We start from the raw sequence: 23453 nt of genomic DNA, 5'->3' as shown, positions 1-23453 counted from the left end.
GTGGACACATACAGGCTGCAGGTAAAGGGTCCAAAGCAGGAAGCGTGTCACATGGAAACTGGCTCTGAAACTGTCTGATTCATGAAAGACGACTCAGGCCCACATTACAAAAAGACCCGAGTCATGTTCAGAGTCATCAACAGACTTTAACCGTGTCCACTGTGAGGGTTGTTGTTTCTGGACTTTTCCTTTCTGTCATGCTGAAATGAACTTTGACCTTCAGTGTGTTAACGCTGTGCAGGCAGCTCGCTGCAAACTAAGCAGGAAGGTAAAGTTGTGTTTTGATGTAAGTGAAGAAGAAGAAGGAAAGCTGTTTTAAACGGATTCATCTTCACTTATTCACACGTTGTAAGTTTGACAAACTGAATTTGTGCTGGTTTCAGTCTCTTGGTTCCTGATTTGTAGCTAAAAGTAAGAAGCAGCTACTTTCAGCTGTTTGAGAGAAACTGAAGAAGACGTTTACTGAAGTTTTAGGACCAACAGACTGATGAATAAACTAAGTAAACCAAAGTAAAGACAAGCTGCACTTTGACTTTTATTAGAACAATTTGCTGGAACTACAGAGTAATGAAGTACTTCAAGGTTTTGTGTGGATGACTTCCAACCTTACTGTACAGCACAGAGCACAGAGGGACAATATATGTAATCAATATATGATGCAGAATGAACAAGTAAAGACTGTAAGCTGAGTCTGAGGCTCATGCAGGACATTTCATAGTGAGGTGTCTTTGGTTGGATTATTCAAACATTTACATCAAAGCACCAAACTCATTTCTCACAGATGAAGGTTGTTGATCCAGAACTGTACTGTATCCATCTCCCATCACGGTCACAGCAGACTCCATAGTAACCAGAAGAAGCATCTGACCATCCTTCTTTCCAGAACCTGTCAGAGAGATCAAATCTGATATGAAACTGGACTAAACTCATAACTATTGTCACATTCATATAAATATGAGTCTCTTTTGGAATATTTCCAATATTTCCTGTATTTCTTTCCCAGGTTTCTCGCCCACTTTCCCTCCTTTAGACTTTTCTCTGAGAATCATCATGCACACTAAAACAGCTTTCAAGCTTTGATGAATATGAAATCTTCCTGCTGTAAAAATGGAGAATAAAAAGAAGTCAGAGCTGACTTTCTGCTGTTTGAAACTGTTTTGTCAGCTGTTTACAGACATCACTTTGAAATGTGTGTCTATCAGGTCATATTTACTGAAGCTTCTTCCTTCATATGTTCTGAAGTTTTACAAACACCAAAGAAGAAGAGACAGGAATTCTCTGAAACAGTTTTTGTTCTGTGAGAAAAGAAACATTACAGCACAAAAAACATGAAGACAAATTGAACAAAGTGAAATGTGTCGGTCGCTGCTTTGAACATGTTTCAATCCTGATTTCTTCAAACTGACTTGTTGTAACTGAACGTCATCACAGACTGCAGATGAAGAGAGTTCAAGCACAGCTGTTCATTCAAAGGAGGATTTCTGCTTTTCTTTACATTCAGTTTGTGGGGCTGTTGGAAAATAGCTCAACTCATGTATTGCTGATCTATCTTCCAAAACATCAATGTTTCACTTCTAAATAATAACTCTGGAATAGAAACAAACTAATGTCTCACGTTTGTGTCGGCGCTGATCCGTCCACCCATTCCCATTTATATCCTCCTGATGTCTGTTTGGATCTCAGACCAATCCAGAACAATCCTCTCATGTTCAGTTGATTGACAAATTCCTGTTTGAGAAGAGACACAAATATTGTCTCCAGTCTTAATTCAGCACTTCTGTTGTGGTGACATCATCTTGTGAATATGTCTGAAGGAAGAATAAATGTGATGAAACTTTTCTTCCATTGTGCAGAAATCAGAGAGAAATCCATCAGAGTGGAAACAGGAAGCAGGTCACAGACTGACAGCAGGTCAAAAACACAAGTAACAGATGACTGTCAGCTCCATCAAAGATCACACAGACATGAACAAACACACCCACCTGTTCTTCTTTGCTGTTTATCATCACCAGATCAGCTCCTTTATCCTGACAGTCTCTCCTGCTGTCAGACCAAGTTTTCCTCTCACTGGATATAAAGTAAAACTTGCTTCGAAATCTCGTCCATCCTTCAGGACACTTCTCTTAAAGTCAAACACATGTTTTAAAGTCAGACTTTGTGTCATGTTGTATCACATTAATCTTTGGTCCCTGTCATTTTCGCTGTAAATACTTCATTTAAACTCAGGTTTTCTCTCTTATTCATAATTAACTGAAACTTACATTTATACAGAGAAACTGTTACACAGCATCAAACATTTAGGATTCAAAACAAAGACACAATCAGGTTATCACTGTGTAACACTGATGTTTTCTATTGGTTATTCAAACTTTATTACCTTCTATCTTCTTCTTCACTTCTTCCTGTAGCTGACTGTGGTTTTTACTCAGTTCATCATAACTGCTCTGTAACTGAGTCAGGCTGGTTTTTGTGCCTTTACAGAAAAAAAGATTCAAATTAAGTTAAAATGTTCTACAAATATACAGTGGGGCAAAAAAGTATTTAGTCAGCCACCGATTGTGCAAGTTCCCCCACTTAAAATGATGACAGAGGTCAGTAATTTGCACCAGAGGTACACTTCAACTGTGAGAGACAGAATGTGAAAAAAAAATCCATGAATTCACATGGTAGGATTTGTAAAGAATTTATTCGTAAATCAGGGTGGAAAATAAGTATTTGGTCACCTCAAACAAGGAAAATCCCTGGCTCTCACAGACCTGTAACGTCTTCTGTAAGAAGCTTTTCTGTCCCCCACTCGTTACCTGTATGAATGGCACCTGTTTGACCTCATCATCTGTATAAAAGACACCTGTCCACAGCCTCAACCAGTCAGACTCCAAACTCCGCCATGGCCAAGACCAAAGAGCTTTCGAAGGACACCAGGAAAAGAATTGTAGACCTGCACCAGACTGGGAAGAGTGAATCTACAATAGGCAAGCAGCTTGGTGTGAAAAAATCAACTGTGGGAGCAATCATCAGAAAATGGAAGACATACAAGACCACTGATAATCTCCCTCGATCTGGGGCTCCACGCAAGATCTCATCCCGTGGGGTCAAAATGATCATGAGAACGGTGAGCAAAGATCCCAGAACCACACGGGGGGACCTGGTGAATGACCTGCAGAGAGCTGGGACCAAAGTAACAAAGGTCACCATCAGTAACACACTACAACGGCAGGGAATCAAATCCCGCAGTGCCAGACGTGTTCCGCTGCTGAAGCCAGTGCATGTCCAGGCCCGTCTGAAGTTTGCCAGAGAGCACATGGATGATACAGCAGAGGATTGGGAGAATGTCATGTGGTCAGATGAAACCAAAGTAGAACTTTTTGGTATAAACTCAACTCGTCGTGTTTGGAGGAAGAAGAATACTGAGTTGCATCCCAAGAACACCATACCTACTGTGAAGCATGGGGGTGGAAACATCATGCTATGGGGCTGTTTTTCTGCCAAGGGGACAGGACGACTGATCCGTGTTAAGGACAGAATGAATGGGGCCAAGTATCGTGAGATTTTGAGCCAAAACCTCCTTCCATCAGTGAGAACTTTGAAGATGAAACGAGGCTGGGTCTTCCAACGTGACAATGATCCAAAACATACCGCCCGGGCAACAAAGGAGTGGCTCCGTAAGAAGCATTTGAAAGTCCTGGAGTGGCCTAGCCAGTCTCCAGACCTCAACCCCATAGAAAATCTGTGGCGGGAGTTGAAAGTCTGTGTTGCTCGGCGACAGCCCCAAAACATCACTGCTCTTGAGAAGATCTGCATGGAGGAATGGGCCAAAATACCAGCTACTGTGTGTGCAAACCTGGTAAAGACCTATAGTAAACGTTTGACCTCTGTTATTGCCAACAAAGGTTATGTTACAAAGTATTGAGTTGTATTTTTGTTATTGACCAAATACTTATTTTCCACCCTGATTTACGAATAAATTCTTTACAAATCCTACCATGTGAATTCATGGATTTTTTTTCACATTCTGTCTCTCACAGTTGAAGTGTACCTCTGGTGCAAATTACTGACCTCTGTCATCATTTTAAGTGGGGGAACTTGCACAATCGGTGGCTGACTAAATACTTTTTTGCCCCACTGTATCTGTGATATAAGAACTTGGTGTTTGCTTACCTTGAAGTTCATCCTGGAGCTCAGTGTGATTCTTTTTGGTGTCATTGTAAACGTGGTTCAGTTTGTTGTATTTAGTCTGAAATTCTTCATGTATGATTTGAAGTTTGTTGTTTTCACTCTTGTTCAAAGCATCTGAAATATTTCAGTGAAATCAAAATAAAATAAAATGAGTGAAACATTGAACAGAAATAATCTTCTTCCTCTGCTTTGTCAGAGGAAGAAGATTGTGAAGCTGCATGTTTGTTGGCTGCTGGGATTCAGTATCAGTCATACATTCATTTGCAGGAGAAGTTCACAGGTTGTATCTTATCTTACAGCATATGGACAGCATGATGATCCCAGCTAACATCAGGAGGCACAGCACTCTTAGACCCAGTGTAGCACATCTGAAAGAGCCCTTCAGGACTGAAGGAGGATTCTGAGTCTGTGGTCCTGTTAGAAAGCAGTGTGGATGTTGGTTTGGTAAATGCACTGATTCTTATACAGCACTCTTCTACTCTCCCGGAGTACTCAAAGCGCTGATACAACATGCCTCATTCACCCATTCACACCCACTCATACAAGCACTTCTAAACACAAGTGCGAACTAAACTACATTCACACTGCGATGAACGGTTAGTATCTTGCCCAAGGATATTTGGCATGCAGACTGGAGGGGATCGAACCATCAAGCTTCCTGTCAGTAGCTGATCTGCTGTGGTTCAGGTGGTAGAGCAGTTTGTTATTTCCTGTCACTGTGTCTTTAATAGACCTGTGGTTTCATGAGCTCATCTCCACAAGAGTCAGACACCAAAATATGACATCCGCATTGTGTTTAACCCTCAAGTGTCCAAACGATTTACGTGACAACAGCAACAGAAGGGGGTTATGGATGAGATCATATATTAGTTAAATATGTCTTTAACCCAGCGGTTCCCAAACTTTTTTTGCTGGGCCCCCCTTGTTTTACAAGAAAAATGTTCGCGCCCCCCCTCAGGAACACATCCTCCAACCACACACACCCATATTTTACTCCATTGCGGTTTATTTCACACCTCAAACAATTAGTAAACAATTAAGCAAATACAAGTAATCTGCAATAAATTACAGGTAGTAAGAAAATAAACTACTAACTCTTTTACGCTACATCTGCACCTACACGGGTATTTTTGAAAACGCAGCTGTTTCGTCCAGACTTTGGGAAGGTCTGCTTTAACCTATCATGAGACTGATGGGTTTATCTACGACACATATTCAGAAATGTTCTCATGTCTTTAAATATATTTTTCTCTCATTTTTATGGTAAAAATTTGACACGTCTGCTTTAGAACGGATGTATTTCCTGATATTGCAGCTTCCCTTTAAAGGACCAGGTAGATGATATTAGTGTAACTGGGTTAGAAACAGCATCCAAACGTTCGCCCACAGCCTTCCTCTCTGCTCTGCTCACTCGTTTGTAAAGCAGCGTGTACTTCAGGATATCTTTGAATCTGGGCTGTTATCCACGATTCACTGTTTATTTTCACAAATGAAAATATAACAATACCACATTTAAATATACAAGTAAGGGAGTAAAAGAACTTCCTTAGTCCCTTTAAAGCAGACCTTCCCAAAGTGTGGGGCCCGCCCCCTAGGGGGAGCGCAGAGCCATTGCAGGGGGGCGTGGCATGAAAAGGGAAAAAAAAAAAACCAAAACAACGCTTGGACACTGCTAGCACGGTGCCCACACAAACGCAAAGCAGGAGATGAAGCATCACTGAATATCTTTCTAAGCCAAAGACTAGAAAATATGGTGAAGCAAATCTTCCCTTTGGTTTCACCTGCACAAGTGCAGAGGTAGGTCTCCCTGCAAGATTGGTTTTCCCTGCGTCGGGAGCAGCGCTGAGCTGTTTAAATCACGGACAAACAGTATCCTACATTCTTGATTTGTAGTTCACAAACACTTGTTGTAATGACTAACTACTCCTGACTTTTTGGAGATGTTTGCTCTTTATACAGTAAAGTTACAGTGAGATACAAATAACATCAGGCTGATCCTGCCACGATTTGTTCCCCCGGTTCAAATCTCAGACAAACAGCATCCAACAGTTGTTTATGTTTTTGAACCCATTTTGCAGAGGGATTTTTTGAAAAATGTATTGATAGCAATGTTGAATATTATTACACAGGAAAAAAACCCAACTACATGTAAAATAATTACACCATGATGCCTCTGCCTTTCTAAATGGAGGGACAGTAACTGCGTGTAAAACCTGCAGACAGTCAGATTAACAGTATTTTGTCTCTATCTGTTACCCACTTTCAAATACAGTCATCTCCAACTTTATTAAATATTAATAGTTTCTTACCTTCCATCTTGTCCTTCAGCTTCACTTCTTTCTGCAGCTGCTCTTTTTCCAAACTCACTAAAATATCTGGTTAGAAATGCAACAAAACAGGAAATTAATTTAAGATTTCAAATCATTCCACTTTCCCAGATGGACTTTTTTATTCTCACTTTAGATGAATGGAGCTAACATTAGCTTGTTAGCTACCTGCTTAATACACCAAGTGAACTAACTAGTCGCACAATGACAGACGGCCACTGTCTAACATAGTGTGACTGCACCTGCATCAGTCTGCAGCAGATGCTGCTGCCTGTCTGCTTTGTTGATATAATCACAGAATCACCGTGTTGAGTGAAGAGTTTGAAGGAACAACAAGAACATTCACTCCACCTCCACAACACACACAAGATATGAGCCAGGAATCATGCACACAGACACACACCTGCTAATCAGTGCTAAGTAACAGACTCATGAAATACTAGAAGTGCAGTTTTTATGAAGAGGAAACTATCCTTAGAGACCAAAACTCATTTGGTCCTGAATGGAAACATGTTTTTAATGCAGCAAAGGTGCTCATTTTAACATGGGAGTCTGTGGGGACTGACTCACTTTCAGCATCAGCCTCCAGTGGTCATTAAAGGAACTGCAGTTTTTGCTCCTTCTGTGTTGGCTTCAGGTACTTCCTGTATTTGCTGTGGCAGAAGGACACGTTCTGCTTGTGAAGCTGCATGTTTGTTGGCTGCTGGGATTCAGTATCAGTCATACATTCATTTGCAAGAGAAGTTCAGAGGTTGTATCTCATCTTACAGCATATGGACAGGATGATGATCCCAGCTAACAAAGTCAAGTCAGTCAAAGTCAAAGTCAAAGTAAACTTTGTCATCTCCAGTGTTGGGAAGGTTACTTTTAAAATGTATTCCACTAAGTGCCACCAGATCCTTGATTCTCTGCAGGTGGTGCTCTGTCTGGTCCTGCAGCTCTCCCCACCGATGGCGCCACGTCGCTGCCTGCTCCCGTTGCGTGGCCGCCCGCGCTGGCCACCATTGAGAGGTTACAGTATGAGTGATTTCAGGAATCTGATGGCTTGCAGGAAAAAGCTATCTCGCAGTCTGGAGTATCAGGCCCCAATGAGGCCTTACTGATGCAGCGTTTGTGAAAGATGCCCTGTAGCAGAGGGAGAGACGTTCCAGTGATCTTGGCAGCTGCATTGACGATCCGATGTAGCTGGCTGAGGTTGCCGACTTTGCAGTTACCGAGCCACACGGAGATGCAGCTGGTCAGGAGCTCGCTATGGTGCTCCTGTAGAACATGGTGAGGGTGGGAGGAGGGAGGTTGGCCTGTTTTAGGCGTCTCAGGAAGTGGAGGTGCTGCTGGGCCTTTTTGGTGATGGAGGTGGTGTTGGTGGTCCAGATGAGGTCGTCTGAGATGTGAACTCCCAGGAACTTGATGCTGTTAACAGTCTCTACGTGGAACCGTGGATGCTGAGTGGTGTGTGGGTGGAGCGAGTCTTCTTGAAGTTGACAATCATTTCCTTGGTTTCGTCCACATTCAGTGACAGGTTGTTCTTGCTGCACCAGAACTCCAGCTGCTGAACCTCATCTCTGTACGCTGACTTTGTTTTGCTGCTTATGAGTCCAACCACGGTTGTGTCATCATCAAACTTGATGATTGGTTCGAGCTGTGTAGGGCGGTGCAATCGTGTGTCAGTAGCGTGAACAACAGTGGGCTGAGAACACAGCCCTGAGGAGCTCCTGTGTTGTTGCCGATTCGGACGGACTGAGGCCTCTCTGACAGGAAATCCAGTATCCAGTAGCCGAGAGAAGTGCTCAGTCCCAACTTGCTGAGTTTGTCAAACAGTTTTTGGGGGATAATGGTGCTGAATGCTGAGCTCAAGTCAATGAACACCATTCTGACATAGGTGTCTTTCTTGTGCCGGTGGGAGAGGGAGAGGTGAAGTGGAGTGGAAATAGCATCCTCGGTCGACCTGTTCAGCCAGTATGCAAACTGCAGTGGATCCAGTGAGCAGGGGAGGTTGCTTTTCACGTGTGCCATGACAAGTCTCTCGAAGCACTTCATGATGATGGGGGTCAGGGCGATGAAATTCAGGCAGGATGCTGAGGATTTCTTTGGCACCGGGATAATGGTGGTGGACTTAAAGAATGCTGGGACGATCATCTGGCTCAGCGATGAATTGAAAATGTCTGTGAAGACATCGGCCAGCTCATCAGCACAGTCTCTCAGCACGCAACCTGGGATGTTGTCTGGTCGGGCAACTTTCCGTGGGTTGACCTTGGTGAAAGTTCTCCTCAGGTCAGCTGCAGGCAGAGAGATGGTATGGTTGGTGGTGGTGGGCATGGCTTTCTTTGCTTGTGTGTTGTTCAGTGCATCAAACCATGCGTAGAACTTGTTCAGCTTCTCAGGAAACCACGTTTCCGTGAGGATGAAAACACAAAAGTTCTTAACTTTGTGCTGGGTCGAATGCTGGAGCCAAAGATAATCGATTTAACTGTCCAGGGAGCAAACGCTGGAGAGCGGGATGGATGGAAGTGCCCGGCGGAACAGGTTAGCCTTTAGCCTAGCGCTAGCACCGACACAGTTTCCTTGCTTTTGTTTACGTGCAAAGCGTCTCGCTGCCTCAGTGGGCGGTGGGGGAGTTAACAAACCCAGACTCCGAAGTTTCTCTGTCGGCAGATTAGTCATGGAAATTGTGCTCTTTTCACTGATTCTGATCAGAAATTGTCTATTGTAGGTGGTACGCATCGTGCCTCGGTCTTGAAAAAAAACAAAACAAAACAAAAAAATCAGCCGCTGCCTGCTCATGGCGCCGCCGGTGTTTTTGAGGAGGCACAACACTGTGCTACACTCACCCAGTGTAGCACATCTGAAAGAGCCCTTCTGGAGTTAAGGAGGATTCTGAGTCTGTGGTCCTGTTAGAAATCAGTGTGGATGTTTCTAACCACAAACACAGAATGACTTCTAGAACAAACAAGTGTGTGACTTTGACCATTTTACAAGTTAAAAATCATGCAACTGCTAAATTAACACATCTCAAATTCATTCTTTTCCTGAAATTGGTTTATTCTTCATGTACTAAATTTTGGGACATGTGTAATGAATAGGAAAATAATTACAACCACTTAAATCAAGAACCACGGAAGGTTCCTCTGGGTTGTCCTTCACTTGGTGTTCGCCCTCTCTGAGTATCACTTCCTGTTCCTGTTATGGTAAATTGCCTGTATTTATATAGTGCTTTACTAGTCCCTAAGGACCCCAAAGCGCTTTACACATCCAGTCATCCACCCATTCACACACTGGTGATGGCAGCTACATTGTAGTCACAGGCACCCTGGGGTGCACTGACAGAGGCGAGGCTGCCGGACACTGGCACCACCAGGCTCTCTGACCACCACCAGTAGGCAACGGGTGAAGTGTCTTGCCCAAGGACACAACGACCGAGACTGTCCAAGCCAGGGCTCGAACCGGCAACCTTCACCCTGGACAAAAAGGCTAAAATGACCAAAGAAAAAGTGGAAAACAGCTAAACATGAGAGGTTTTTGGACAAAGTTTCTGTTTTTTCCATTGTTTAAGCTGCTTCCAGCCAAGAGTGATACCATATATGCCCCATAGCTGCAGAAAAGGCTAACATTGTTATCTTTTTACAAAAAAACAGCTGAACATGAGAGGTTTTTGGACATATTTTCTGTTCTCCATTCTTAAAGCACCGGTTCGAGCACCGTTTAAGCACCGGCACCGTTTCAAAAGTACCAGTTTGGTACTGTATCGGATAAAACCTAAACGATACCCATCCCTACTAATGTTAAAGGGTTATGGTAAATGGCCTGTATTGTATAGTGCTTTACTAGTCCCTAAGGACCCCAAAGCGCTTTACACATCCAGTCATTCACACACTGGTGATGACAGCTACATTGTAGCCACAGCCACCCTGGGGCGCACTGACAGAGGCGAGGCTGCCGGACACTGGCGCCACCGGGCCCTCTGACCACCAGAGGGAAGTGTCTTGCAAGGACACAACGACCAAGACTGTCCAAAAAAGGCAAACTCCCAACTCTTGAGCCACGATAGTCTCAAGCTTGTCTTTAGTTAATTTAATTTAGTGTAGATCCCATCAGTTAGCTGGGCCCCAGCACATTTTTAACCAGCCTGTAGGTAGTGAACATATTTCAGCAGTAGTGTAACATATATAAGAAAACTCTGCAGAGTGACTGTTTCTAACTGTAACACGAAGAGAGAACAGGAAGTAAACAGAATCAGGTCAACAACATCAAATAATTTCCCTTAAAATGTTAAAAATCACAAATCTAACATGATAAATAAAGTTGCTCACAGCGTGTTGAGATTCCAGCCAGAATCAGCAGATACAGCACTCCCAGGGTCACTTCAAACGCTCTGAAGCAGCTGCTGCCCACAGCTGGGAGCTTTCTCTGGGTGTGTTCAGCTACAGAGAAAATACACAAAGAGTCCATTCATGGAGCACTAATGAGGGACTCTGGAACTCCTTCTTCTTCCTCCCTTTTATTATGTGTAGTTTGTATTTTTAGTTCTTTCCTACTTACCAGCTTCTTGTAATCCACCAGCAGGGTTCTGCTCTCCATCGTCTAACATCTCCACCTCGATTTGCTCTCTTCCTCTTCCATCCTCATGGGTCCCTCTGCTGTATTTCACCCTGGAGTCATGGGCACCTTGAGTTTGTGTCAACATCTTAAGCTAAGAAGATATTTGACCGTCCGTCACTGTCTGCCTGTTTCTTTGAGTCAGGCAGCTTTGAACTGAAAATATCCAGGAAGTCAAACCAGAAGAGAGCCACAGTTTTCCTGTCACGTCATGATGTGTGAAACGCTGAGTTATTTATGAGCACTAACAGCATCCAACAAGATCTGAAGTTCAGTTCACTTCAAATGCAAAACTTTTAAATGCAGTTTTAATTGATGACAAATGTGAACGAGTCAGAAACGAACAGCAGAATAAAGCACAAACACAGACAGCTTAAATACTTTTCCACATTTATTTGGAAAACTTTTCCATTACATGCATTAATACAAAGATACTTGTACACCAATACAAGCAAAGACACAAATGTGCTGTATTTGAAATGTTTGTCATAATGCACAGACACTGAGCTTTAACTCAGCAGCAGCAACATAAAAATAGCTTTCTCAGAAGCTGCTGTCATCACACAATATATATTGTTAGTAATGAGCAAATGTTTCTGATGCAGGAAATATGGCGTCAGTGTGAACTTCAGTTATTTTGAGTTTACCAGCAGAGAAACTCACAACATGCAACCAGATCTGAAGTCAGTTTGATGAATTGAAACGCTGAAATGTCTTTGATGCAGTTAGAATTCAATGAAATGCTGAAAATCATCTGAAGTGAAACACAACCAGGGTCTGTGGTCATTAGTTAAAAGCTTTGCACCAATCACATGTGGACACATACAGGCTGCAGGCAAAGGGTCCAAAGCAGGAAGTGTGTCACATGGAAACTGGCTCTGAAACTGTCTGATTCATGAAAGACGACTAAGGCCCACATTACAAAAAGACCCGAGTCATGTTCAGAGTCATCAACAGACTTTAACCGTGTCCACTGTGAGGGTTGTTGTTTCTGGACTTTTCCTTTCTGTCATGCTGAAATGAACTTTGACCTTCAGTGTGTTAACGCTGTGCAGGCAGCTCGCTGCAAACTAAGCAGGAAGGTAAAGTTGTGTTTTGATGTAAGTGAAGAAGAAGAAGGAAAGCTGTTTTAAACGGATTCATCTTCACTTATTCACACGTTGTAAGTTTGACAAACTGAATTTGTGCTGGTTTCAGTCTCTTGGTTCCTGATTTGTAGCTAAAAGTAAGAAGCAGCTACTTTCAGCTGTTTGAGAGAAACTGAAGAAGACATTTACTGAAGTTTTAGGACCAACAGACTGATGAATAAACCAAGTAAACCAAAGTAAAGACAAGCTGCACTTTGACTTTTATTAGAACAATTTGCTGGAACTACAGAGTAATGAAGTACTTCAAGGTTTTGTGTGGATGACTTCCAACCTTACTGTACAGCACAGAGCACAGAGGGACAATATATGTAATCAATATATGATGCAGAATGAACAAGTAAAAACTGTAAGCTGAGTCTGAGGCTCATGCAGGACATTTCATAGTGAGGTGTCTTTGGTTGGATTATTCAAACATTTACATCAAAGCACCAAACTCATTTCTCACAGATGAAGGTCTTTGATCCAGAACTGTACTGTATCCATCTCCCATCATAGTCACAGCAGACTCCATAGTAACCATATTCAGGATTCCCAAATCCTGCTCCCCAGATCCTGTCAGAGAGATCAAATCTGATATGAAACTGGACTAAACTCATAACTATTGTCACATTCATATAAATATGAGTCTCTTTTGGAATATTTCCAATATTTCCTGTATTTCTTTCCCAGGTTTCTCGCCCACTTTCCGTCCTTTAGACTTTTCTCTGAGAATCATCATGCACACTAAAACAGCTTTCAAGCTTTGATGAATATGAAATCTTCCTGCTGTAAAAATGGAGAATAAAAAGAAGTCAGAGCTGACTTCCTGCTGTTTGAAACTGTTTTGTCAGCTGTTTACAGACATCACTTTGAAATGTGTGTCTATCAGGTCATATTTACTGAAGCTTCTTCCTTCATATGTTCTGAAGTTTTACAAACAGCAAAGAAGAAGAGACAGGAATTCTCTGAAACAGTTTTTGTTCTGTGAGAAAAGAAACATTACAGCACAAAAAACATGAAGACAAATTGAACAAAGTGAAATGTGTCGGTCGCTGCTTTGAACATGTTTCAATCCTGATTTCTTCAAACTGACTTGTTGTAACTGAACGTCATCACAGACTGCAGATGAAGAGAGTTCAAGCACAGCTGTTCATTCAAAGGAGGATTTCTGCTTTTCTTTACATTCAGTTTGTGGGGCTGTTGGAAAATAGCTCAACTCATGTATTGCTGATCTATCTTCCAAAACATCAATGTTTCACTTCTAAATAATAACTCTGGAATAGAAACAAACTAATGTCTCACGTTTCTGTCAGCGCTGATCCGTCCACCCATTCCCATTTAGATCCTCCTGATGTGTGTTTGGCTCTCAGACCAATCCAAAAGTATCCTCTGAATTTCCTGACAAATTCCTGTTTAAGAAGAGACACAAATATTGTCTCCAGTCTTAATTCAGCACTTCTGTTGTGGTGACATCATCTTGTGAATATGTCTGAAGGAAGAATAAATGTGATGAAACTTTTCTTCCATTGTGCAGAAATCAGAGAGAAATCCATCAGAGTGGAAACAGGAAGCAGGTCACAGACTGACAGCAGGTCAAAAACACAAGTAACAGATGACTGTCAGCTCCATCAAAGATCACACAGACATGAACAAACACACCCACCTGTTCCTCTTTGCTGTTTATCATCACCAGATCAGCTCCTTTATCCTGACAGTCTCTCCTGCTCTCAGACCAAGTTTTACTCTTACTGGATATAAAGTAACAGCTGCTTCCAAATCTCGTCCATCCTTCTGGACACCACTTCCCTTAAAGTCAAACACATGTTTTAAAGACAGACTTTGTGTCACGTTGTATCACATTAATCTTTGGTCCCTGTCATTTTCCCTGTAAATACTTCATTTAAACTCAGGTTTTCTCTCTTATTCATAATTAACTGAAACTTACATTTATACGGAGAAACTGTTACACAGCATCAAACATTTAGGATTCAAAACAAAGACACAATCAGGTTATCACTGTGTAACACTGATGTTTTCTATTAGTTATTCAAACTTTATTACCTTCTATCTTCTTCTTCAGCTTCTCCACTTCTTCCTGTAGCTGACTGTGTTTTTTTCTCAGTTCATCATAACGGCTCTGTAACTGACTGTTACTCCAACCAACTGAAATATTTCAGTGAAACCAAAATAAAATAAAATAAAATGAGTGAAACATTGAACAGAAATAATCTTCTTCCTCTGCTTTGTCAAATATCAATAAGAGTCAGAAACTTGCAGCCATTGTTCTTTAACATGTCCTGTGGGTGGAGGTGTTAGAACTACAGGAAATCTGATGAGCTAAATACGTATCAACTGTGAACAAAAACCACTGACAAGATTCAGAATAATTGTGCTTCAGTGTGGAGGAAGAAGGTGAAGAATCAAACAGCATTTCTACACCTGTAGTCAGAGATGTTATCTATATGCTTTGAAAGAATAGATTCTGACTCATGTGACATGTGCCTGTTCTCACTGAAAATATCTCTTTTTACATTCAGTCAAAGCTGCTCTGAGGCTTCAACACTTCCTCATATCAAAGGTGTTTCCATGTGATCAGGTACTTCCTGTATTTGCTGTGGCAGAAGGACACGTTCTGGTTGTGAAGCTGCATGTTTGTTGGCTGCTGGGATTCAGTATCAGTCATACATTCATTTGCAGGAGAAGTTCAGAGGTTGTATCTTATCTTACAGCATATGGACAGGATGATGATCCCAGCTAACATCAGGAGGCACAGCACTCTTAGACCCAGTGTAGCACATCTGAAAGAGCCCTTCAGGACTGAAGGAGGATTCTGAGTCTGTGGTCCTGTTAGAAAGCAGTGTGGATGTTGGTTTGGTAAATGGACTAATTCTTATACAGCACTCTTCTACTCTCCCGGAGTACTCAAAGCGCTGATACAGCATGCCTCATTCACCCATTCACACCCACTCATACAAGCACTTCTAAACACAAGTGCGAACTAAACTACATTCACACTGCGATGAACGGTTAGTATCTTGGCCAAGGATATTTGGCATGCAGACTGGAGGGGATCGAACCATCAACCTTCCTATCAGTAGCTGATCTGCTGTGGCTCAGGTGGTAGAGCAGTTTGTTATTTCCTGTCACTGTGTCTTTAATAGACCTGTGGTTTCATGAGCTCATCTCCACAAGAGTCAGACACCAAAATATGACATCCGCATTGTTTTTAACCCTCAAGTGTCCAAACGATTTACGTGAGATGAGATCATATATTAGTTAAATATGTCTTTAACCTATCACTGATACACTGATGTGTTTATCTACGACACATATTCAGAAATGTTCTCATATCTTTAAATATATTTTTCTCTCATTTTTATGGTAAAAATTTGACACGTCTGCTTTAGAACTGATGTATTTCCTGATATTGCAGCTTCCCTTTAAAGGACCAGGTAGATGATATTAGTGTAACTGGGTTAGAAACAGCATCCAAACGTTCGCCCACAGCCTTCCTCTCTGCGCTGCTCACTCGTTTGTAAAGCAGCGTGTACTTCAGGATATCTTTGAATCTGGGCTGTTATCCACGATTCACTGTTTATTTTTACAAATGAAAATATAACAATAGCACATTTAAATATACAAGTCAGGGAGTAAAAGAACTTCCTTGGTCCCTTTAAAGTGTCCAAATCTGTTTTCTGTGCAGAGCGTCTGTTTAAAAGTCAGTAAGAGGAAATAATCGTACATCACAGGAAACAGCGAGTCAGGTAAAAAAGTTTGATGTTTGATGGGCAGTTTGTTAAAACTTAACTGTAACAAACCAGAAATGAAATGTTATTACGGTTCACTCACCTCCTCCTGCATCTGCACTCTCGTAGATATCCACCTCCCTCTGCTCCCACTCTGCTCCGTCCTCCTTTCTGCTGTATCTCACCTTCTTTGATAGATCTGGTTTGGCATAAATATCTGAGGACATCGTGAGAGGACGGAGACGCTGAGCAGGAGTTTAAACTGTACTCTAACAGGTGTGCAGTACTATAGTGACATCCTGTCCGCACACTGCTGTCACTCTGGCCAGCCTTCTTCCTGCTTTTGTACAGGAAGAAGCTTCAAGGAAGTAGCAAAGAAAGACAAACCACAAACTCCTCTGTGCAGAACGCAGTTCAGTTTTTATATTTGTAAAGTCACTGAGATCAAATATTAAAGCATTGGAACAAGAAGAACTTCATTTTTCACAAACACGTTCACAGCTCAGATTAAAGGAAAAGTCACTTTGTCACTTATAGATTTATTTCTGCTGCACTTTAAAGAAACAAACTGTTAAACTGTCCAAGATTACATGTGTTACTTCATATTAGATCATCTCTCAGTCGGTCCATCATGATGATGCTGTGATCCTCGTGTTTCTAGTACTGCCACCATCAGGCGAGACGTTGTTATTTCACGTGTTATGAGTTGTATTCTTTGTTATTTTGCTCCCTCTGTGATCTTTCCTGAAGACGACATGCAGAACAAACTGCATGCTTTCACTGCACTGCTGTCAATACTTTGAAGAAAACAGAAATATGAATCAACTGTGTAAAACATGGATCTATTTTCTGTGTGAAGCCAAAGTGGAAGTGCCTGCGTTTCTTTCATTGGCCAGCAGGGGGCGAATCCCTGGTATCAAAAACACTCAGAGGTCCAGAGATGTTTCTCTCTGCACTGAAGGAGGAGTTGGAGGTAATTAAGCTCTCGGTGTCATCGAATCACAGAGTGAGTGAAGCAGCCCAATACTCCTGATCCTGAGAGACGATGGCTGCGCCAGGTTTTTATTAACTGTTGCAAACTAAACACTCCCTGATGTTCGTGCCTGTCTTACTCACAGAGCTGCAGCTCAGGACAGAAGGCCCAAGGTTAAGTGAAAGTCCATGTGATGCCTGATAGAACCACGTGAGAATAGAGAATAGGTGAGCTTTTATTTGGCTGATTAAAGTCCAAATTTAATCCAAAACTGAAGCAAAACAAAGTTTCAGATTCAAAGTAACAAAATCCACAAAATGCAGTCCATCGTTCCACAAACGGCTCGGATGCTTTAAAATAGGTTTGGTTTGGGTCTAAACTCTTCTTGGCTTTGGGGTCTTTCCAAGTGGGTGCATAACCCTTGGTGAGTTCTGACAAAGGGCGGATAATGGCGGAGTAGTTAGCTATGAACCTCCGATAGTAACTACAAAATCCGAGGAAAGACTTGAGAGGCTTCAAGTGAGTGGGCACTTTCCAGTGTTTCACCACCTCAATCTTCTCTGGATCGGTGGCTATTCCATTGGTGGATACAATGTGACCCACATACTTAACTTGAGGACGACAGAATTGGCATTTGTCAATAGAGACTTTCAAACCAATCTCCTCTAGTCTGTCCAACACCTTGAAGAGGCGTTGCTCATGCTCTTCAAGCGTTCTACCAAAGACAATGATGTCGTCCAAGTACACAAGGGCTTCCAGAAGATGCATGTCCCCAACAGCCTTTTCCGTTAAGCGTTGGAACGTTGCAGGTGCTCCCGTGATCCCTTGTGGCATGTGCTCAAATTGATAGAAGCCCAGGGGGCAAATAAATGCCGTCTTTTCCTTGTCCTCCTCAGCCATCTCTATCTGATAGTAGCCACTACGCAGATCTAGGACTGAGAACCATCGGCTGCCTGACAAGGAGTCCAAGGCATCATCAATGCGTGGCATTGTATACTGATCAGGTGTAGTGCGATTGTTCAGTGTTCTGTAATCAATACAGATTCTTATAACCCCATTCTTTTTCCGCACAACAACAATTGGGGAGGCATAGGGGCTACGGGACTCTGTTATAATTCCAGCAGCCAACAGCTGCTGTATATGTCGCCTCACATCATCTATGTCGGCTGGGGCTAGTCTCCTTGACCTCTCCCGGAATGGTCTAGGGTCATGTAGACGAATGTGGTGTTCAACCCCTTTAGCCAAGCCAACGTCCCACTCATGTACTGAGAAGACATTTCTCCTCTCAGCTAACTTCTGCCGAAGTCTACTTTTCCACTCCTCAGAGATAGGGGAGTCCCAAAATCGAAGAGGTTTGGATCTATTTTCTCAGTGGCAAGGTCAGAGGGTTGGACTGGGGTCACTGTATCCACGGCAAACATTTCAGCAATGACAGATCTCACTGGTATGGAGACTGTCTTTGTGGACTCATTTTGGAGGAGCACATTCAAGCTATTGCTGTCTATGCAAGCATCTGAGAGCACACCTGGCTGTACCAGCACGCCGGCAGGGAGTAACTGGGTAGAGGGTGCATCAATCAAGATAAGGTCTTTGGAGGGGGCACTGTGCCTGTCTACTTTGCAGGTGGCATAGCAATTTGCTCCTGGGGCGATAGAAAGAGGGCAGGGCCCTTTCCATTTTATCTGTCCCAGCACATCATTTTTTGGCAGTTGCTCCTGTGCCCTACTGGGGGCATACACAGACTGAATTCTCATGGAATGAGCTGTGTTCTGGTCACTTTTCATTTCCACCAAGTCCCACAGGCGGCGGAACACAGACGTATTGGTGCCCACCAACACGGGGGTTTGTTGCTGGTTTTTCGGGTCAGGACAAATCAATGCGAGCACTTCTACTCGCCCGGAGACACCAGTGATCTCCCTGGTAAACTCCATCTCTACAACAACATAGCCTTTGTAGGGATACTCTGTGTCAGCAAGTCCCCAGAGTCGCAAGCGAGAAAGAGGTTTTATGGGGACATCTGCCAAGTGTTGGTTGTACCAGTTTTCAAAGATAATAGTCACGCTAGACCCACTATCAATAAGAGCATCACAGGCCACATCATTGACTTTGACTGTGTAAATAAATGAAGGGCCTACAAGACCCTCGGGCAGGCCTGTGTCAGTTTCTGGGACTTCAACCTTGTTGGTCTGAGCAACGCATTGCTCTTCTCCTGTAGGATTTGGGTCCTCCTTGTTCGGACCAGACACTCCTCGTACTAGTCGTATAAGTTTTCTTATGACTTTCTGCGGGTTCTCAGGTGCAGTGCACCTTGTAGCTATGTGACCATTTTCTCCACACTTATAGCAGAAATATTCATCATTCTCTCTAGAAGATGATGCTTTAAAAGAAGCAGGCTTGGGGGAAGAAGCTGCTTTGTGTCTGCGAGACTGAGTTGAGTGTTCTTGTGAGGGATCACTTGTAGACTTCACCGCCATCACACTCATTTTATTTTCTAGTGCTTTCACTTGCTTTCTGAGTGACCGTATTTCACTCTGCGAATCACTTTTCTGTTTTTGCTTCTCTGTTGGGGGTTTGAAAGTGCAATCAGACAGTGGTTGAATTCTTGAGTGGTTTCCTTCCTCTAACTGTGCTCTCAACTCTTGAATCTGAGCTTGCAGTTCACTCTGAGTGACCGCTTCAGACTCTCTCTCCTTTTCCACCTGAACTGTGCGAACCCTTTGGTGACACTTAGATGTGGTCTGGCTCTGTTTGGCTGCTTGGCAGCCTTCCTCTTCCATCACCTTCTCTTAACAAGTTCAGGAATGAGGGAGGATTTTCCATTCGCTCCCTTATTTTCAACTGAAGCAACATAAGCTCAGAAGTGGATCCTTTAACTAACTGCTCTAACCGAGCTTTGTTAGCAGCGCTAACTGGTAAGCCACCTCCCTGTACTACTTTAACAAGAGACCTCTCTGATCTTCGCAGAAACTCAGACAGGTGCTCACCAGGCTGTTGGTGAAGGGCTCTGAATGACAGATAGAGCTCCTCTGCGGACTCTACTCTGCCGAAAATGATCTCTATGGCCTCTATGTAATCCTGGGAACTAGCATCAGGTTGAATCAGACGCACGGCCTGAATGATCTCCAAGGCAGGCCCTTTGAGACTTTCCAGTATGCGTCTACGTTTTTCTTTATCGGAGCACTCGCCTTCCTCTACTAGAAGTGTCGCTTGCTTCAACCAGATATCTAAGGCTTCTTTCCCAGCTGGGGTGGGAATGACCCCGGAAAATGTCCTTAGACGTCTATATGGATGGCTTTCAGGCTGTTTGTTTGTTCTGACTATTAACTCACCTACTGCACGGATGATGGCTTCAGAATTACCATCCACTTCCCCTCCGTGGGTGCGTAACCCTTGAATATCCTCTAAGGTTTTCCCTTCATTCTGCAGAAAAGTGAGTAACTTTCCCTCAAAGTCATCTGGCTGAGGTTCAATGTAGTACACTGCTTTCCAGCCACTTCCACCACTTATTGGCATTATCTCTGGGGGGGATTGTCATGGGGTTTATCTCCTCACGACACTCACACAACACCATTAACGACTGTAGTTGAGAGTTAAACATTTTTCCCTTAACTACTACTTTTCCCAAAGCTTTGATAGTCCCTGCTGTTTCTTCTATTTCATCTCTCGAAACACCTTCCGGTACCCCATACAATAGTAGAGCATGTTTCAAATCTATTGATTCCCCTTTGCACCAGTTGACCAACTCAAGTTGTGACGGTCTGTTCATTTGTTGTGTCGTCATTGCTATCTGGTCTGTTTTGTTTTTGGTTTTGTTGCACGTTTGACTACCTTAACATTTTAACAGTTGTGGGGTCGACCTGTTTTCCTCTTGGTCCAAAATAAATTTAGTTTACTTTAGTTAACAATCCCAGCAGTGCCTCCATTTATGTAACCCAGGTCCCACGTAGCTATGGTAAAGCTAGAGTATATAGTACAATGAGACTGGGCCTGGGTTCGTAGTGCTACTAATAATGATACCTGATACCCTCTAATTGAATTAATAAGGACCACCACAACTGTATTTTACACAAATTAAATCTCTCACCGGGTATTTATTTAGACAACAACAAAATGAATAAAATAAAACAGTTACTTTTATAAAATGAATTGAATTAAAATAAACAAACAAAAATACTGTAAAAGTGACTACATGGATTATAAATAAAAGATTATCAAAACAAAATAACTCTTTCTTATGTGCAAACTGTTATTTCAGTTACAACAGCTCACACCTTTAAAAGGGATGAATTTCAACCTTTGATAATAACTTTGATTACAACTACACACTTTTCTCAATTTAAACCAACTTTGTAACAGTGGGCCCACACCAAGGTTATTATCGTTAATGAAAACTAACGAAATAACGAAAACTAGAAGTGAAAAAACATTTTCGTTAACGGAAATAAAAATAAAAACAAAAAAAGGAAAACTAACTAAAACTATAATGAGTGTTCACAAAACTAACTAAAAGTATCTGAATTTATAGCAAAAATGTGTTTCGTTTTCATTGATGTGTGCGTGTCATACAGTAGTCAAGGGTGAAAATGAAGTTTAGTTTACAGATTTTCTTCATGCTGTCTAATTATGCCAGCAGGTGGCAAGTACATTAGTCGAGTCGTCTGTGTTGCTGCTCCGTCCACGCGCAGAATCATGTCAGGAAAAGTCGGGAGCCAGAGTCCAATTTGGGATTACTTTGAATATGTCTGTGTTTTGGATAAAGCAAGTGTCTTGTAGTGGAAACAGACAAATTATGAGGGACATTTCTAAAGGGAAAAAAAATCCCACAAACCTTAAAGTGCACTTGAAAAGCTCACACAAGAAGGCTAACCTAGCTTACCTTGAGAAGGTAAGGGAGCACACTCAACCCTCATCCCCAGAAAACACAAGCTAACCCCAGGCAAGGCAGCGTGATGCATCCTGAGACAACAGTACAGGGATATCTACACAACTGTGTGAGTCAATTGCCTTCAAAAAGTTTATCAATTCACTTGAACCAAAATTACAAACACCCGGTGCTGCGAGAGTTAATAGTCTCATTGGGACCAAGATATACATTTTATAGTTGCCTGGTATCAATGGTTGTTCATCTGCCTTTATTTTTTTATTTATTTATTTAAAGAACCCATAGGTGGGAATGTGAGTTGTCCGTCTCTGCGTGTTAGCCCTGCGACAGACAGGCGACCTGTCCAGGGTGCAGTATGGTAGCTGGAATAGCAACATATCCAAGGATGAGCAGAATGACTGATATGATGAAACTGGGATTTTGTTACACTTAATTATTGCAAACACAACTAAAACTATAACTGAAACTAATCAAAACTAAACTGAAACAAAGGATTTTCAAAAAAATAAAAAATAAACTAAACTAGCAAACAATTGGTAAAAACTAATTAAAACTGATATAAAATTGAAAATCTGAAGTCAAAACTAAATAAAAATAAAAACTAATGAAAATTGCAAAACTATTAAAACCCTGGCCCACACACACACACTTTAACCTGTCCACACTACACCTGTAGCACAGTGCTTGTTGCAGGCCTGATTCGAAGTTCGGGTGTGGTGAGGCCTAAAACTGATGGCCGCTTCACTCAAACTGAGCAATAAACAAAATACGTGCACTTTAGTGTCAGTTAGTACTCACGAGTCCAATGAGTTTGTTAGTGGGGCAATCAGAAACGGGCAGTTAGTTCACCAGTAGTGAAGACAGTCAGGGGTGAGAAAACAGCAGGGTCCATCCGGGCAGAAAACTCTCTCTCCCTCACCTTTCAGAGCGTCCCTCGGCTTCTAAACATATTAAAACACTTGAGCTACAATACCAAATGCTATCACATAACGATTTAGCATGAGCATGCTTTGACTGAAAATCACAGAGCTAAACATACAGCATGGCATCACAGCACATAACGCGGTAAGCTGCGCTAATTAGCAAGCCGCTAGTTAGCATCACATATCGCGCCATTTTACCACTATAACGAATAGTTACAGTACAAATGTCAAGGCACACAGACTCAGTTACCTCTTGTAGATCACAAATAAGTAATATCAGGACCACGGGTAGTCGACCTCAATGATACTCTTAGATGTAAAATCCACACCACGTTTGCCTTACGACATCTCTCTCTTCGGACTTAGCTTCTGTGTCCGCTCCCACAGATTCACACAAACCTTACCACTCGTCCCGCCCCCATAACAGAGCAGAGTGACATTGACTGGCTCGTCAGCACAAACAACCAATGACAATACAACATTGAGGTAACTGACATTAGATGGGTAAATAAGCTTAGGTTACACCCCAACATATTTATTCTGCACAGAAAATGAACTCTAAATCATGAAACCCTTTATTTATTGGACTCTTAACTGTAAATGAAATACATTGGTACCAAAGCATATGATTTTTAAACCTTTCATCAACTATTTATATTTTAACCATTTTTTATAACAGTAGACTTTTTTTCTTTATACTGCAAGC

At 42.2% G+C, this 23453-nt stretch overlaps 2 protein-coding genes across 2 annotated transcripts in view; both read right to left on the bottom strand.

Moving 5' to 3' along the window:
- Nucleotides 1-517: 517 nt before the first annotated feature.
- On the bottom strand, nucleotides 518-11184 carry LOC148096569 (C-type lectin domain family 12 member B-like). Its single transcript, XM_087835131.1, has 9 exons — nucleotides 11040-11184; nucleotides 10811-10921; nucleotides 6486-6551; nucleotides 4474-4590; nucleotides 4159-4290; nucleotides 2378-2473; nucleotides 1983-2122; nucleotides 1616-1728; nucleotides 518-886 (listed from the first exon to the last, which is right to left on the bottom strand). Exons 1-9 carry the CDS (start codon nucleotides 11182-11184, stop codon nucleotides 769-771), a joined length of 1038 nt encoding a protein of 345 aa, XP_087691257.1. The 3' UTR covers nucleotides 518-768.
- A 1494-nt stretch (nucleotides 11185-12678) lies between these two features.
- Nucleotides 12679-23453, bottom strand: part of LOC148096567 (uncharacterized) — a 29256-nt gene continuing 18481 nt past the window's right edge. Inside the window, exons 5-7 of the mRNA XM_087835133.1 lie at nucleotides 13887-14029; nucleotides 13526-13632; nucleotides 12679-12796 (exon numbers count right to left, since the gene is read on the bottom strand). Coding sequence (XP_087691259.1) covers nucleotides 12679-12796; nucleotides 13526-13632; nucleotides 13887-14029 — 368 coding nt within the window. The remainder of the gene's footprint in view (nucleotides 12797-13525; nucleotides 13633-13886; nucleotides 14030-23453) is intronic.

The sequence above is a fragment of the Neolamprologus brichardi genome, chromosome 22 (genome assembly GCF_056152115.1).
Source record: "Neolamprologus brichardi isolate AB-2024 chromosome 22, ASM5615211v1, whole genome shotgun sequence".
NCBI classification, from domain to species: Eukaryota; Metazoa; Chordata; class Actinopteri; order Cichliformes; family Cichlidae; genus Neolamprologus; species Neolamprologus brichardi.
The sequence above is the reverse complement of the archived record's forward strand: the minus strand, read 5'-3'. Positions and strand labels throughout refer to the sequence as shown.

Bases quoted from the DNA above. Each gene is read 5' to 3' on its own strand.
- LOC148096569 (XM_087835131.1), bottom strand. From the start codon at position 11,184: ATGTTGACACAAACTCAAGGTGCCCATGACTCCAGGGTGAAATACAGC. The intron at 6,552-10,810 runs GTGAGCAACTTT...ATTTCTAACCAG, and splicing joins GGCTGGAATCTCAACACGCT to ATATTTTAGTGAGTTTGGAA. The intron at 2,474-4,158 runs GTAAGCAAACAC...TTTTCTGTAAAG, and splicing joins GCTCCAGGATGAACTTCAAG to GCACAAAAACCAGCCTGACT.